Here is a 12,812-nt window from a genome sequence, read left to right as displayed (position 1 = left end):
GCCCCGTCCCGGTTGGTCCCAAGCCAACTGTTATGTACTTTGAGCAGGCTGTGCTCGCACCCAGGAAGACGTCCTTCATCCCGTAGGGCCCCGGTGCCCCGATTAAGCGAACCGGATTATCTCTGGGGAGCAATTGGAGAATTGGGGAGGGGGTCTGTGGAGACTGAACGAAGCTGGTGCCAAGGGCTGTGGCTCAGGGCTAGGTAAAGAAAGGCAGCCCCTTGGCCCTCTGAAAGGGGAGTGAGAGACCCAGCAGGACAGCCCCACCTAGCTCGACTGCCCTTAAAAGGGGGTCAGGAAGGAGGCAGGGAGGGCTATTGAGATGTTATTCCAAGGCCTGGCAACAATCGAGAGGCATTGCTGAAAACCCCACTCGCTCCGTTGCCTGCCTCAGAGGGCTGTCACTGACGAAGAAGCATCCCGAGTTGTTGTAGATCTCCACAGCCAAGGGCAGTTCTCCAGTCTAGGCAGCTCCCGGGTTTAGGGAAAAAAAGAATTGCTGCAAGTCCAAACAGCTGTGGGTTTCGCAACAGGCTTTGGCCATTACGAGACACGTTCCGGGCAAGAATTTGAACCCCAGAAAGTGGTAAGGATTTGGGCGTAAGCCATCTCAGGAGTGAGAATCCGGACTGCAAGATAGCTGGCTGGCCCTGATGAGCTTACCCTAGTTTGGCTAACGAAACGTCTGCAAGAAAACAAGCCCCTCCAGCAAGACCGGTGGGAGGTTTATCAGCGTAGCGGCCAGCAGCCACACTGACTTTTAAGGCCATCAGGGAGGCAGGGATCTTAGGGCTGATGCGCTGGCTGGGAGCCCAGGGGCTCAGGCACCACATTACCTGTCCTGGGAGGAGAAGGAAGCTAACGGCGCGCACACACACGCACATGCCCGCATAATAAAGCCAAGTTCAACAGAGTTCAGGTCTCCAACTTCCTTTTCCATCCATCTCCGACCGGTCAGGCTAACTAACCTCTTTGCCAGCTCCGATGCGTTCCTGCTTCTCAGCCTGGGCCTCGGTCCAAGCTGACCTCCAAGCTTTTCCCCCAAATAAATTCTATTTGGATGCTGCTCTCCTCCGCCCATCCCATGCCGAAGTCTGACCTGACCAGGGGAAACTGGAGGTTATAGGTAGTCGTGGACTTACGACTACAATTGAGCTCAAAGTTTCTGTTGTTAAGTGAGACGTTTCTTAAGTGGGTTTTGCCCCATTCCGCAACTTTTCTCGCCACGGCTGTTAAGTGGATGACTGCAGCTGTTAAGGTAAGTCGCACGGTTGTTAAGCGAAGCTGGCTCCCCTGTGGACTTTGCTTCCCAAGAGGTGGCCAAAGGGCATCAAGTGACCCCCGGGACTCGGCCACCCTCACAAATAGGAGTCAGTTACCAAGGTTCGGAATTTCCATCACGTGACAACGTGGATGCTGCAGTGGCCACTAATGTGCAAAACGGCCCTAAGTCGTTTTTCAGCGTTCGGCTGTAACTTCCCACGGTCACTAAATCAAACGGTTGTTCAGGGCTACCTGTACAAGGAAGATTGTATCTGACGCAAGACTTGGGTTTTGTTGGTGTGGCTTTATTTCTGAACGTCAACGTAACATAAACCTTAGGTGCCAGGAGCTGGAACCCCAATATGGGAGACACACACACACACACACACACACCCTGGCAAGAATTATCTCCCTTTTTTGCTCTCTCCTTCCTCATGATGTGGGAGGGATTGCCACACCACCTCCTGTTCTGTGACGACTGTGGGAAGAAAACCAGTACTTCAAAAGGATTTTTGCCAAGAAGGCAAGCAGCGGTGCACTATGGAGCAAACGGTAAGAACCACGGGCTCATCAGCCCCCTGGGAATAGGGGGGCAGTGGCGAGAGAAGGGCCCCGAGTCACCCAGGGATGCTCTGGTGCAGGACCCTCCTCTGGAGGGAAACTGAGGAAGGAGGGCTTGCGAGTGGAACTTTGTGCTGCTACGAAGAACGTGGGGATGGCAAACCTACTGCAGAGACAGAGACTGATAGGTTAGGAGTCGGGCTGACCAGGACTGAGATCCGAGAATGAGACTTCCAAGGTAGGAAAGTTAGCTTCTTTTCAAATAAGGCCAGGTAGACGTCGCAGGGTCAGGAGGTGCTGAAGTACAGCTCTGACCCAGCCACCGTTCCCACCTTAAGTCAGTCCCTTTCCACAGGAACTGCCTTAAAGCTGGCTTCCCTTGCCAGATTACCCCTTGCACCAAGAGGCGTACAACCAGATCCCAGGTTGCAGGGAGCCAACAAAGGGCTTTGGGGGGGGCACGTGTGTTTGTGTGTGTATTTATCTCTGTGTGAAGCCTTTTGTCCTGCTCTCACCTCCATTCAAGAAAGCCCACTTTGGCAAGGAGCCCGAGCAAAGCCCTGGCAAATTCGGAAGGTCCACCAGGCTGGTGGTGGGGGAAGATCCCGGGCTGCTGCAGAGGAGGAGGAGGAGGTCTCTCAGAGAATCTGGATGCCCAGTTCCTCGGCGGTCTTCTGCAGTCTGTCCATGACATTCTCTTCCGGCTCTGGAATAAGACCACTAGGCACAACTGCCCGGCTCTCGGAAGGGGCGTTAGCCATCACGTAGTACACCGTTTCGCTCTCTCCGTGCTCGTTGGTCCTGTTCACCACCCGGATGATTGGGCTGGAAGGGGCGCTCGGATCACAGTCCGGAGACTCGCTGGCACACGGGGGAGCAGAGTTCTCGGTGGGCAGAGCAGCTGGCAAATCTGTCTCCACCGGCTCCTCCGTTGGTGAGTCCAGGATGATGCCCTGTAAGCCGCCTTCCGACCCTGCCAGTACCACGCATTGGGCCGCGTCATCCAGCGACTCTCCCTGCTTCTCCCGGTCCTTCAGCAGCTGCTCAGTCAGTTCCACGCTTTCATACCGCACCAGCTGAAGGCGCATGTACCCATCCTCATGTTCTTTGTACCTAGGTGGGGTTGCAGAGGCTGTGGTTAGCAGGGAACCATGCCAGCCCGGTGCCAGCTAGCTGCCGGCATCCCAGCGCCACTGATTATGAAAAGCCGATGAACACACAGACACACATTCAAAGCTGCCGGAAATGGCTGTTATGCCACTTCTTCAGCAAACACTTGCGTTGTCCAGAAATCTTAGCACAAGGTGAGAACGAATCTACGTTTTTCTCCACCTTGCCTGGCATTGATAAAAAAAAAATATGAAAGGGGTCAACCACGGTGAGAGAGAAAAGAGAAACAATACTAGCAGCCTCATCTAGAGGATTCCGGAAGGGGTGTCAGCTCTCTTCTTACACACCCTTCTTCCAACTGCTGCAGACCACACTTCTAGATCTCTTTTCTTCGCCATGTGGAAGAAGAGGTCACAAAAGGTCAAGCCTGCCTCACTGGGAATGTGTCAGAAATCACTCCAGCTTCCCTTTGACACCTCTGGCTCAGACAAGCCACCAAGAGATAATAAGATAATAAAATCCAACACATACCAGATTTAGCCAGCCTATCCAAACCTCCTGGTTTTAAACAACCACAACCATTTTCCTTTGTAATCCTGCTGCTGATTTGAGGACAGCACAGTTTGCTTTAGGGATGTTCAGACAAACAATCTGTTTCTCCAAAAAATATCCTGGCTTGTCCTGTGAATGATTTGCAAACCAGTCAAGACTTGGGCTAAACCTCCAGCTGTCCTGAAGTTTACTTAATTTTTTGGAGGAATGTGATGAGAAGACTATGCAATCCCCTCTTCTCCTTTTCCTTTTGAGGAGGGGCTGAAGTGAGGACTTTTGAGAAAAGTCCTGCAGAAGGCCTTAGGGCAGGGGTAGGCAACCTCGGCTCTTTTATGACTCATGGACTTGCAACTCGCAGAATTCCAATTGGAGTCCATGAGTCATAAAAGAGCCGAGGTTGCCTACCCCTGCCTTAGGGCAAAGATGTCTTCTGCCTAGCAGCTTAACAACAAGAAAAGTCAGTTTCCCCCTGTAAACTGAATACTCCTCTGAAGCTCTCAAGAGGGCTTCATAACCACAAAGAGCAATTCAGCCCCGCCCTATCACTCTGTACCTGAAACGAGGATGACCTGAAGGCCATTTGAACTGGTGCTTCTTCCTGAGGTGGACCGTAAGGTTGTTCCCTCGTGTGAAACATTTGTCGCAGACGTGGCACTTATACCTGGGCTCTGAATCGCCCTGAGGTTGTACAGAGAGAAAGGAATGGTTAGATGGGGATTTTCTCCACCTACGTGTGAAACGCCACAACTTGAAGGAATCCAGTTTTTGCTGTTCTGTTTGTAAAGCACGTCGGTAGATTCTCTAACAATAAATTGGATTTGTAAGTATGAAAATAATAATGATAATAACAACATGATGCCTTTAAGGTTATTAAACAGCAACATCTGCCTATCCCAGGTGCTTGGGGAGGACTCAGTAAGTGGACAAAACGCCAGATCTAGTCTAAACATTGGGCTGGCTGTCCAAACAACCATCATAATAATAATAAATTTTGAGTGCTGGATGAACTCAGAATTCCCAGAAGCAGCAAAATTTTGGGAACTCTGTGAAAGAGATACTTGCATGGAGGTGATTCAGACCAATTAGCAGATGTAACTTTGCTTTTTCCTTGGGAAAGTAAACAGTTCCTGCTTCGGCTTCTAATTTTCTAGCCAAAGCCATATCTCAAGAGTCCTTCTGCAAAGCTTCTGTAATTGCTGCCCTGCTTTTTTCCTTAAAATCAGACACCGCCCCAGCCTCTCGGACTCCCGTCTGCTTCCTTCTCACCTCATGAACCTTCTTGTAGTGCAGTTTGATGGAGCAGAGAGATCGGGCACTGAAGTCGCAGGCTTCAAATTCACAGCGGTAGGCTGGGTCTTTGCTATGGGTGTCCAAGTGCTTCCGTAGATCAATCAGATTCTTACAGCTGGACGGATCATGCAAAGACAGTATTTTAAATCCTGGCACAAACAGTACAATACTGCTGCATGTAAAATGGCAGCAATTAGAAGTCATAAAATACACGCTTCCTCCATGTTCTTCACCATAACATTCTGGCTATTACCAAAAACAGGCCACAGTTGCTCTTCCTATCATGATGACCGCATTTTACACCACGACAAATCCTCCACAAACCCTCAGGGAGCCTCTGAGTGGGACAACAGTCCAACAGCTAACCTCACCATAATGCTACCTATTCTGCCAAATTCTATAGGTATTCTATCCGATCAGCCACACTGGCTGGGGGAATACTGGAAGACGAACTTCACACTTCTTAAGGTAGCCAAGGTTGAGAAACAGAGGTGCTTCATTTCATATATATTGTTTTTATAACTGTAATATATGTCACCCTGAGCAAGGCCTTGATAAAAAGGCCACCACGGGTCTAAAAAAAATTAGTTCTAGAAACTGCAGCCATTTACGGTAATCCAAATATCCTTTGAATTAAACTGGTGGTTTGCCCAATAATTCCACATTTCACTGGCCAGCAAAAGAGAGACTTTATAAAGCAATGGCAATTTTATAATTTGGAGCTAGGCACCACAATTTGTAAACTCTTAAAGGCAGCTGCTAACCCATCTGTTTCAGAGGCAAAGAAACAGCAGAAGGGTTTGGCTCCAGAGAACGCTCTCCTTCCTGGGACCCGGCCCAGGGCCATCTCCCAACCTGGCCTCTGGGCTTACCTGTGGTCACAATAGTTGCACTTGTAAGGCCGTTCCTCGCTGTGCCTGAAGCGGATGTGGTTGCGTAGTGAGGAGGGCAGAGGGCAAGTCATGTCACAGAGAGGGCACTTGTAGTGGTTGACTGCTCAGGAAAATAGACACACGCAGGCATACAAAAGAGGTCATTCCTGAAGGGAAAGTTCACCAAGAGGAGAGAAAAGGAGGGGGGAGACAGCTTCCTCATCACCTCTTACCGTGGTTTCTCATATGATCCCTCAACAATCTCTCTGTGGCAAACCTTTTGGAGCAGTGAGAACATTGGAATCGCTGTTCTGTGAAGCAGAGGCAGAAACAGATGGACACATCTCATTTGGAGAGAATCTTTATCGGCAACTTTTCACAACACATGGACAGACTTCATCATAGTTTGAACTTGGAAAGAGCATCCATACCAAGCCAAATCCAAAAATGCTAGAGAATTGCTGGAGGCAGGGCGTTCAGACAAATTAGCCATCCACAGGCCCACAGAGATAAACAACATCCACATACCATTTGAAAGAGACAATCAAAAATCTAAAAAAGAAAACAAAAATACCTAACCACCTCCTCACCAGCAGTCAACACCCAGATGAGCAGAGATTAATGCTAAGATTAATGCCAGACCAACCGTCAAGCAGGAAACAACAGGCCAATCAAGGAACTACCAAGAAGAAAACCACACTCCCACCAACACTGACAGGGCAAGCCACTTGTAAATAAACAGTGAACAAACCCTCCTCCTCCCTTTTAGCACTGATGATGTAACCTAGTAGGGTAATGAAACGTCTGCAAGAAAAACAGCCAAGCTCAGCGAGCACCAAGGACCCCACAATTTCCTCTCTTCCAAACAAACACTCCCTTCTAGGGTTTGTAACTCAAACCCTAATCAGTCCAAAACTCATATTGGCTAGCAAGCCTGACCACTTGTACAGTTCCGGGCTAAACATGATGGTGGGCCCAGGTACTCACGTTCTAAAGCCGTCTGTCGGCGGATGTGATCAAAGAACTTGGTGTTGTTGGAGAACATGCCACCACAAGTGGGACAAGCCACCACCTTCTCCTGGGTGTGGCTGCGCAGATGTTCCCGCAGCTTACATCGGCCTTTGAAAGTGCAGTCACACTCTGGAACAAAACAAGATGATGCTTGTTGTGTGTTCCAAGGTGGCACAAAGCTGGTGTTCCTGCCTGGAATGTTTTGGCTTATTGCTTTGAGCTTGGCAGGGACGATTCCCTTAGAAACACTGGGATTCTACATTAGCTCTTTTTTATGGATTTTGAGGACCTGTTTCATTTTTATCTGCATGAAAACTGGGAGGATAGTCCTCCTCTCATAAAGTGCCCAACAGCCACAAGATGAAATGTTTTGGTGTCTTTATTTGCACTGAGGTAAATAACATTTTTCCTCCTACTGGGGAAAACAAACAAGAGGATAAAATGTGTGAATCATAGAAACAGTATTTACAGATTGTATAAAAAATGCACTCGGTGGTTTTTTAAAAGGCAATGTTGTATACAGGTAGTCTTCAACTTGTGCTTACTATTGAGAAGAGAATTTCCTATGGCTAAGGAAGGTGTTTGATCATGTTACTGTGAGGACGGTGCAACAGACGTAAGTGTGAGGACCGGTTGTAAGTAACTTTTTTTCAGTGCTGTTGTAACTTCAAACGGACACTAAAATATGTTGACAACTACCTGTATCTATGAGTATTATTCTATAGTGTCTTATATAAGAATGTTTTTCTGGTTTAATTTTGCTTCAAAACAACAGGAAAAGTTTAAGCAGTTAAAAACAGATCAACCAGCAAAGGTCCCAAGGCAAGATCAATCCCTACCTTTCCACCCACAGAAGACCATGTGGTTCTCCTTCCCTATCGCCTTGTACTCCGCACAGAAGCTATGATCTTCCACATGCCTGTAGAACCATTCAGGATTATCAAAAGCTCGCTGATGGGGAGACAAGAAAAGGAAGGATATATTCTGAGCATACACTCAATCAGCAAATAAATAGATCCATTAAAGGATGTTATTCCCGTAAATCAATATTACACTTTCTAAAAGCTTAATAAATCCCATCCAGGAAGTCATTCAGTAGCTCTGCATACACATGGAAGTTTACATAAGCTCCATCCCACCCTGGAGAGACTTAATTTTTAATAGTTGGCTAACAATAATCTGCGTCCTCCTCAAATGGCTCCATTCACTAAATTTCTTGAGAGCATGTCAATGCAGTCAGCATTTTTTTGTTTGCCACACACACACACACACACACACACACACACACACACACACACACACAGCATTTTACTCCCATTCTAGGGCTCTGGTTGAAACCTCCAGGAAAATGTAAAATTGCATGCCAACTTTCTTTGGAATGATCAAAGAGACAAACAGAGCAGCTATAGTTCCAGATGCCAATTTCCAAAGTGAATATAAAGGAAGTCTAGGTTTAGGAATGTCCTACATAAGTGCTATGGAAATTCCAGAGATTACTCCAAGAGATATAGTTATGTTTATTAAATAGTAAAAAATGTTCCAAGTGTCTTCTATGGGCACACTATTTTATACCTATCTCAGAATGACACTCCTGTAAATTAAAATTTAAACTGGGTATGGAGTGTTCCAAAAACATTCCTGCATTTTTTTAGCATAATGAAGAGGAGTGAACAGGTTTGCATAATCTCTTGAATACGTTATACAACTTGTTTGGTCTAAAAAAATTACTTAGATCCATCCCACAGCCATCACAGGACGCCAAGAATCTGTCTGAATCTTAGAAGCTGATTGTGCATCTTTTTACTGCATGGTGGACATACTCAACACAGTATCACTGGGATAGACTGTTTATCTTCCCATCCCATCTCTCACCTCACAATATTCCCAAAGGCAGAGAAAGTTCTCTTGGATTTCAGGAATGATGTTTCGGCTCTGAAAGTCCAGCTGGCAGGGAGTCAAGTCAGACTGGCTCTGTAAGGCATGCAGTCCCCACTGCTTCAGTTTCGTGTGGTAACAGTGGAAGTAGACATGGCGGACGAGCTCTGCAGGACTCTCAGGAGAACAGAAGCCGCATTCTTGCCAGAGGCAAGTGTATTCTTCTGGGGAGGGAAAACAGAAAGTTGATGGAGAAAGAACAAAACTCGTATCTGCAAGAGACAGACTACACATCACAAATTTCTGCTTAGTAATCGGTCTTGGTCACCCCTCATTTCTGGATGAAGTTTGTAAAACAGAAGCTATTTTGATTTAATACTATGGCTTCTAATTAAAAAAGAAACCAGGAAAATTAATTTCCTCAGACTTTTCTCAACTAACACCCCCCACACCTTTCTTTAGCCAATTCATGCTTTCACTACCTTTTCAAACCCAGTTTATCTTAATCCTGCCTTCTCCACGTGTCCCTTGCCTACAGCACTTCTCACCCTTGGCCTGCTTCAATTTTACACTGACATAACTTGACTATGGTAATGAAGGGATTGCAACTTCTCCCTTGCAGCTTTGGGCAAACCCCTATGGCTTACAGGACTATCTGCTATAAGAAAGACAAATATGCTACGGTGGCTGCCTGGCATTAAACCAGAAAGGTAATTTAGAAGAGTATGGGTTTTCTAACGAAATCAGTCAATTCTTTTAACAAGGAGGAGGAGGAGGAAGGGAATACAGAGAAGTACTGTGCCAATTTTCAGAGAGGATAATATGAGCCACAGCTGATATTAAAAGCAAGTAACAGTCACAGCAATATCCAAAGAGGTAAAAAAAGTCAGGGCGATAGCCATAACCAGGCAAAGCCCCACCTCTTTTTATCTGTGTCACAGCGTGACATTCTGCAACACCCCCCAAAAAAACCTGCCCCATCTGCCCCATACCAAGAGAATCCATCTCATTGTCCTCCTCCTTGCCCTGGAGATGCTGGTGCAGGTGCTGCGAGACGTGTTCGCAAAACTCTTCCATCTTCGAGGCCACAAAGCTGCAGATTTCCCATTCACACTGCAGGACCAAAGCCTCTTTCTCCCCCGTCTTCCCAGGAGGCATGGCCACAACCCTGCCGGGTAATTGGAGAAGGGGGTCTTGTTCACATCCCAAAGGAGGTCTTCAGTTGCCTTCCCTCGGAAAGGGATTGGAATTCTGCCAAACACACCAACTATTATCCTGTGCGGATTTTATGGTCTTTAGAAAAGCATCCTCATCCAATTCCACAATTCCAAGGATTTGCTGTGAGGAAGTGCTTCAGAGCAAGCCCACTGCAGTTAATTTCCAGCAAAGTCACAATGGCCTTCCTTCAGTCCAAAGGGCAGGGCGGGTGGGCAGGGAAGAAAAAAAAGTACATATAAATGCATATACACATACTATATTGTACCTTATGTTACACTGTGCTACAAATATATTACACATGGTTATACATTCCATAGGCATATATGGTATATATAATAGACAATATTTACACACACAATGCTAGGTACCTGCGTCTGTGATTTTATACAGAGAGAGAGAGAGAGAGAGGGAGAGGGAGAGGGAGAGGGAGAGGGAGAGGGAGGGAGAGGAGAGGGAGAGGGAGAGGGAGAGGGAGAGAGAGAGAAAAGAAGAATATGGAATATTATTTTCAATATTTACCCTTTTTGTGGTTTGTGTAAGCTGCCCAAAGTCTTCTGGAGCAGGCAGCCATACTAAATCAAATACAAATGAAAATATAAAGTACATATTACTATAAACACGCAAATACATGATATATAACATAACATAATGGACTATATTTTATAAGATCTACATATACAAGGTTGTCAATGTTATATAAGACGCAGTGTACAATGACGATCCCCCTTCGCGTTTCTATCCATTGCTGTAGCCCTTTTTTGCCCTTCCTGAGAAAAACAAAGCACCTTCCCCGACCCGGAGTCCTCCAGAAGTAGCTGGACTTGGGTTCCACTAATTCCCAACACTCGGCCAAGGCCGGGGCTGCGCGTAGCTGAAAGCCCACCCGGCCACAGAGCACCCCCCCCCCGGCCGTCGTCTGAGTCGCTTCCTCCCCGGCGACTCGCCCTTTCGTGCGGCGTCCACACACCCACCAGGGGGGACCGAAGAAGGGTCCACGGTCGAGACTTCCCTAGCCGAAAAAACAGGGTCTGGAGGAACAAAAACGCCTTCCGGTTCGAGGAGCCAAGGCCCGGAGACAACCACTAGGCCGCGTTTCCATAGTTACCGAGTGTTTCCCGGCCGGCCGACCGACGTCCGACGCGACGACCACTTCCCCCACCACCTGTGCGCCCGCGAGCCGCCCGGATGAATTTCGTCAGCCAATGAAAGGCGCCGAAGGCGTCCGCATAGCCAATGGTGTGGCCAGGAGAGGGCGGGACCTAGCCGGCCTGTCAAAACATAAAGAGAGAATCGCGGTCCTAGGTCCGATAGAGAACCGAAGGTTGTTGAACAATGGTTCCGGGTTGAGTAGGATTCCTGGCTCACCCGAACCTGTCCCGTGGAAAAAGCATCCATTTATTTTGGAGCCCCAGAAACCAAAGATTGAGAGAAAATAAAAAGATGGAAAAAAGTGTTTTGTCGTTCAGAATTTTTGCAGGCTTTGGCTCTTCCCACTTCTTCCCTTGCAGCATACCTTTTCTATAAAGCAAGTGTGGGGGGGGGGAAATCTAGCCAATGCAGAAATTGTACCTCAAAGTAATATTTTCATTAGGCATATTAGAAAATCACCCTTCCAAACATCCCTTGAGAATGTTCAAACAGCTCTGTATCAGGATCATGGTTTTTAGTGCTTGGGTAGGAAACAATGAAAATTGCATTGCCTAAAGTAGAAAGTTTTTATTATTTTTATTATTACATTTATATGCCCGTTTTGCCTAGAGGGGTGAGAGATCCTTGACCTCACTTGCATCAAACTCGAACTTAGATTGCATATTGTGGGGAACTGGTTGCACCATGGATTTCAGACCCTACTGAAATCAAATGCTGCATTGTGTTGCACTGAAAATTGAGCAAGATGTAATAAAATTGTTGCCTTTTGCGATACAGGTTGGGTACCTAGCTATCCTTGATTGTTCTGTCAGAAAAAGTGAACTTTGCATCATCTCATAAAACACCCCAACTCCTGCAAACTGCATTTCTCCATTAAAGCATGGAAATAGCTTAAGTCCTGCTGATATTAATTAGTCTAATCTAAAGATGACCAAAGTAAGATCCAACCAATATTATTCATAACAATTGATAGCAATATGAAACATTCAAACAAAACAAAAGCTTGATTTTGTTTTGTATTTGATTTCCAAAATGATGCTAAAATAGAATGGTGGCTCCAGAATCAGCTTTGAGTGCAGATAACATTTCATTTTGTCTTTACTGTAATCTACCTGTATCTTTAATTCCTTCCAGAGAGAATTTCATTTTTTTAAAAAAAAAGTTTGGGTTGTAACGTTTGTATTTTATGTTAATGTATTCAAGTATATTTTTTTGAAAATATTACTTTGCATCAGAGTAACTTTTAGGGTTGCTATAAATTCTCCAGAGAAGCTTATGCTATAGAATGCACAGAGGTATCACTAATAAATGTATTACATGGTTGAGGATTTTTTTCCCTTTTGCTATTTATAGTTTACTAAGAGTTGTTGTTCATGGGGTCACAATGAGTCGGACACGACTTCGCAACTAACAACAAGAAGAAGAAGAGTTGTTATGATTATAAAATGGATTGAAGTAAAGTTAAGGAACAGCTTTCTAACTAAAAAAACAATGGAAATGGGAAAAACTCTCTTTGGGTTGTATCCAGAAGAGTTTGAATTACATTGTAAGATATCAAGGCCAAGTTATAGAACATTTATTTCGCTAAAAGACCGTTTTTTCACAGTTGCAAATACTCAATATCAGTTCCAATGATTAAAAATAGCAAGTAATTGTAAGACTCCTCACAATCTTAAACTTTCTTGATTTAAACTTTTCTTGTCGCAAGAGTTTGTTTGTAAAAAGGAACATTTATCTGTCTATCCTCTCTTGTCCTCTCGCTCCTAAAATTATGCATTTTGGCTCAGTGAAAGCGCCTTTCCACCCTGCTCCTTGCTGACTATGCAAATTGCATCTAAACAGAGACCCAAGGATTTGCATTTATACAAATCCTACAGAACTCATTTTGGAGATGTCTTCTAAAATTGTGGA

At 45.8% G+C, this 12,812-nt stretch overlaps 1 protein-coding gene across 3 annotated transcripts; it reads right to left on the bottom strand.

Annotated features, from left to right (window-relative positions):
• Positions 1-1,555: 1,555 nt before the first annotated feature.
• HINFP (histone H4 transcription factor) lies at positions 1,556-10,925 on the bottom strand. 3 transcript variants are annotated; one of them, XM_081333629.1, is made up of 11 exons: positions 10,858-10,925; positions 10,272-10,324; positions 9,527-9,937; positions 8,532-8,758; positions 7,499-7,610; positions 6,636-6,788; positions 5,882-5,959; positions 5,649-5,769; positions 4,753-4,891; positions 4,040-4,164; positions 1,556-2,937 (listed from the first exon to the last, which is right to left on the bottom strand). In XM_081333629.1, exons 3-11 carry the CDS (start codon positions 9,690-9,692, stop codon positions 2,463-2,465), a joined length of 1,596 nt encoding a protein of 531 aa, XP_081189755.1. In that variant the 5' UTR covers positions 9,693-9,937; positions 10,272-10,324; positions 10,858-10,925; the 3' UTR covers positions 1,556-2,462. The 3 variants fall into 3 exon arrangements, with proteins under 3 accessions (XP_081189755.1, XP_081189757.1, XP_081189756.1); XM_081333631.1 differs by having other exon boundaries at positions 8,532-8,755; XM_081333630.1 differs by lacking the exon at positions 10,858-10,925 and adding an exon at positions 10,724-10,843.
• Between the last annotated feature and the right edge of the window lie 1,887 nt (positions 10,926-12,812).

This window comes from Vipera berus (genome assembly GCF_964194415.1).
Source record: "Vipera berus genome assembly, chromosome: 8".
Lineage (NCBI taxonomy): Eukaryota > Metazoa > Chordata > Lepidosauria > Squamata > Viperidae > Vipera > Vipera berus.
The sequence above is the reverse complement of the archived record's forward strand: the minus strand, read 5'-3'. Positions and strand labels throughout refer to the sequence as shown.

Excerpts from the sequence above, each read along its gene's own strand:
- HINFP (XM_081333629.1), bottom strand. The coding sequence starts at position 9,692 with ATGCCTCCTGGGAAGACGGGGGAGAAAGAGGCTTTGGTCCTGCAGTGT. Across the intron at positions 8,759-9,526 it reads CAATGAGATGGATTCTCTTG|AAGAATACACTTGCCTCTGG; the intron begins GTATGGGGCAGA and ends TTCCCTCCCCAG. Across the intron at positions 6,789-7,498 it reads GGTCTTCTGTGGGTGGAAAG|AGTGTGACTGCACTTTCAAA; the intron begins GTAGGGATTGAT and ends GTTTTGTTCCAG.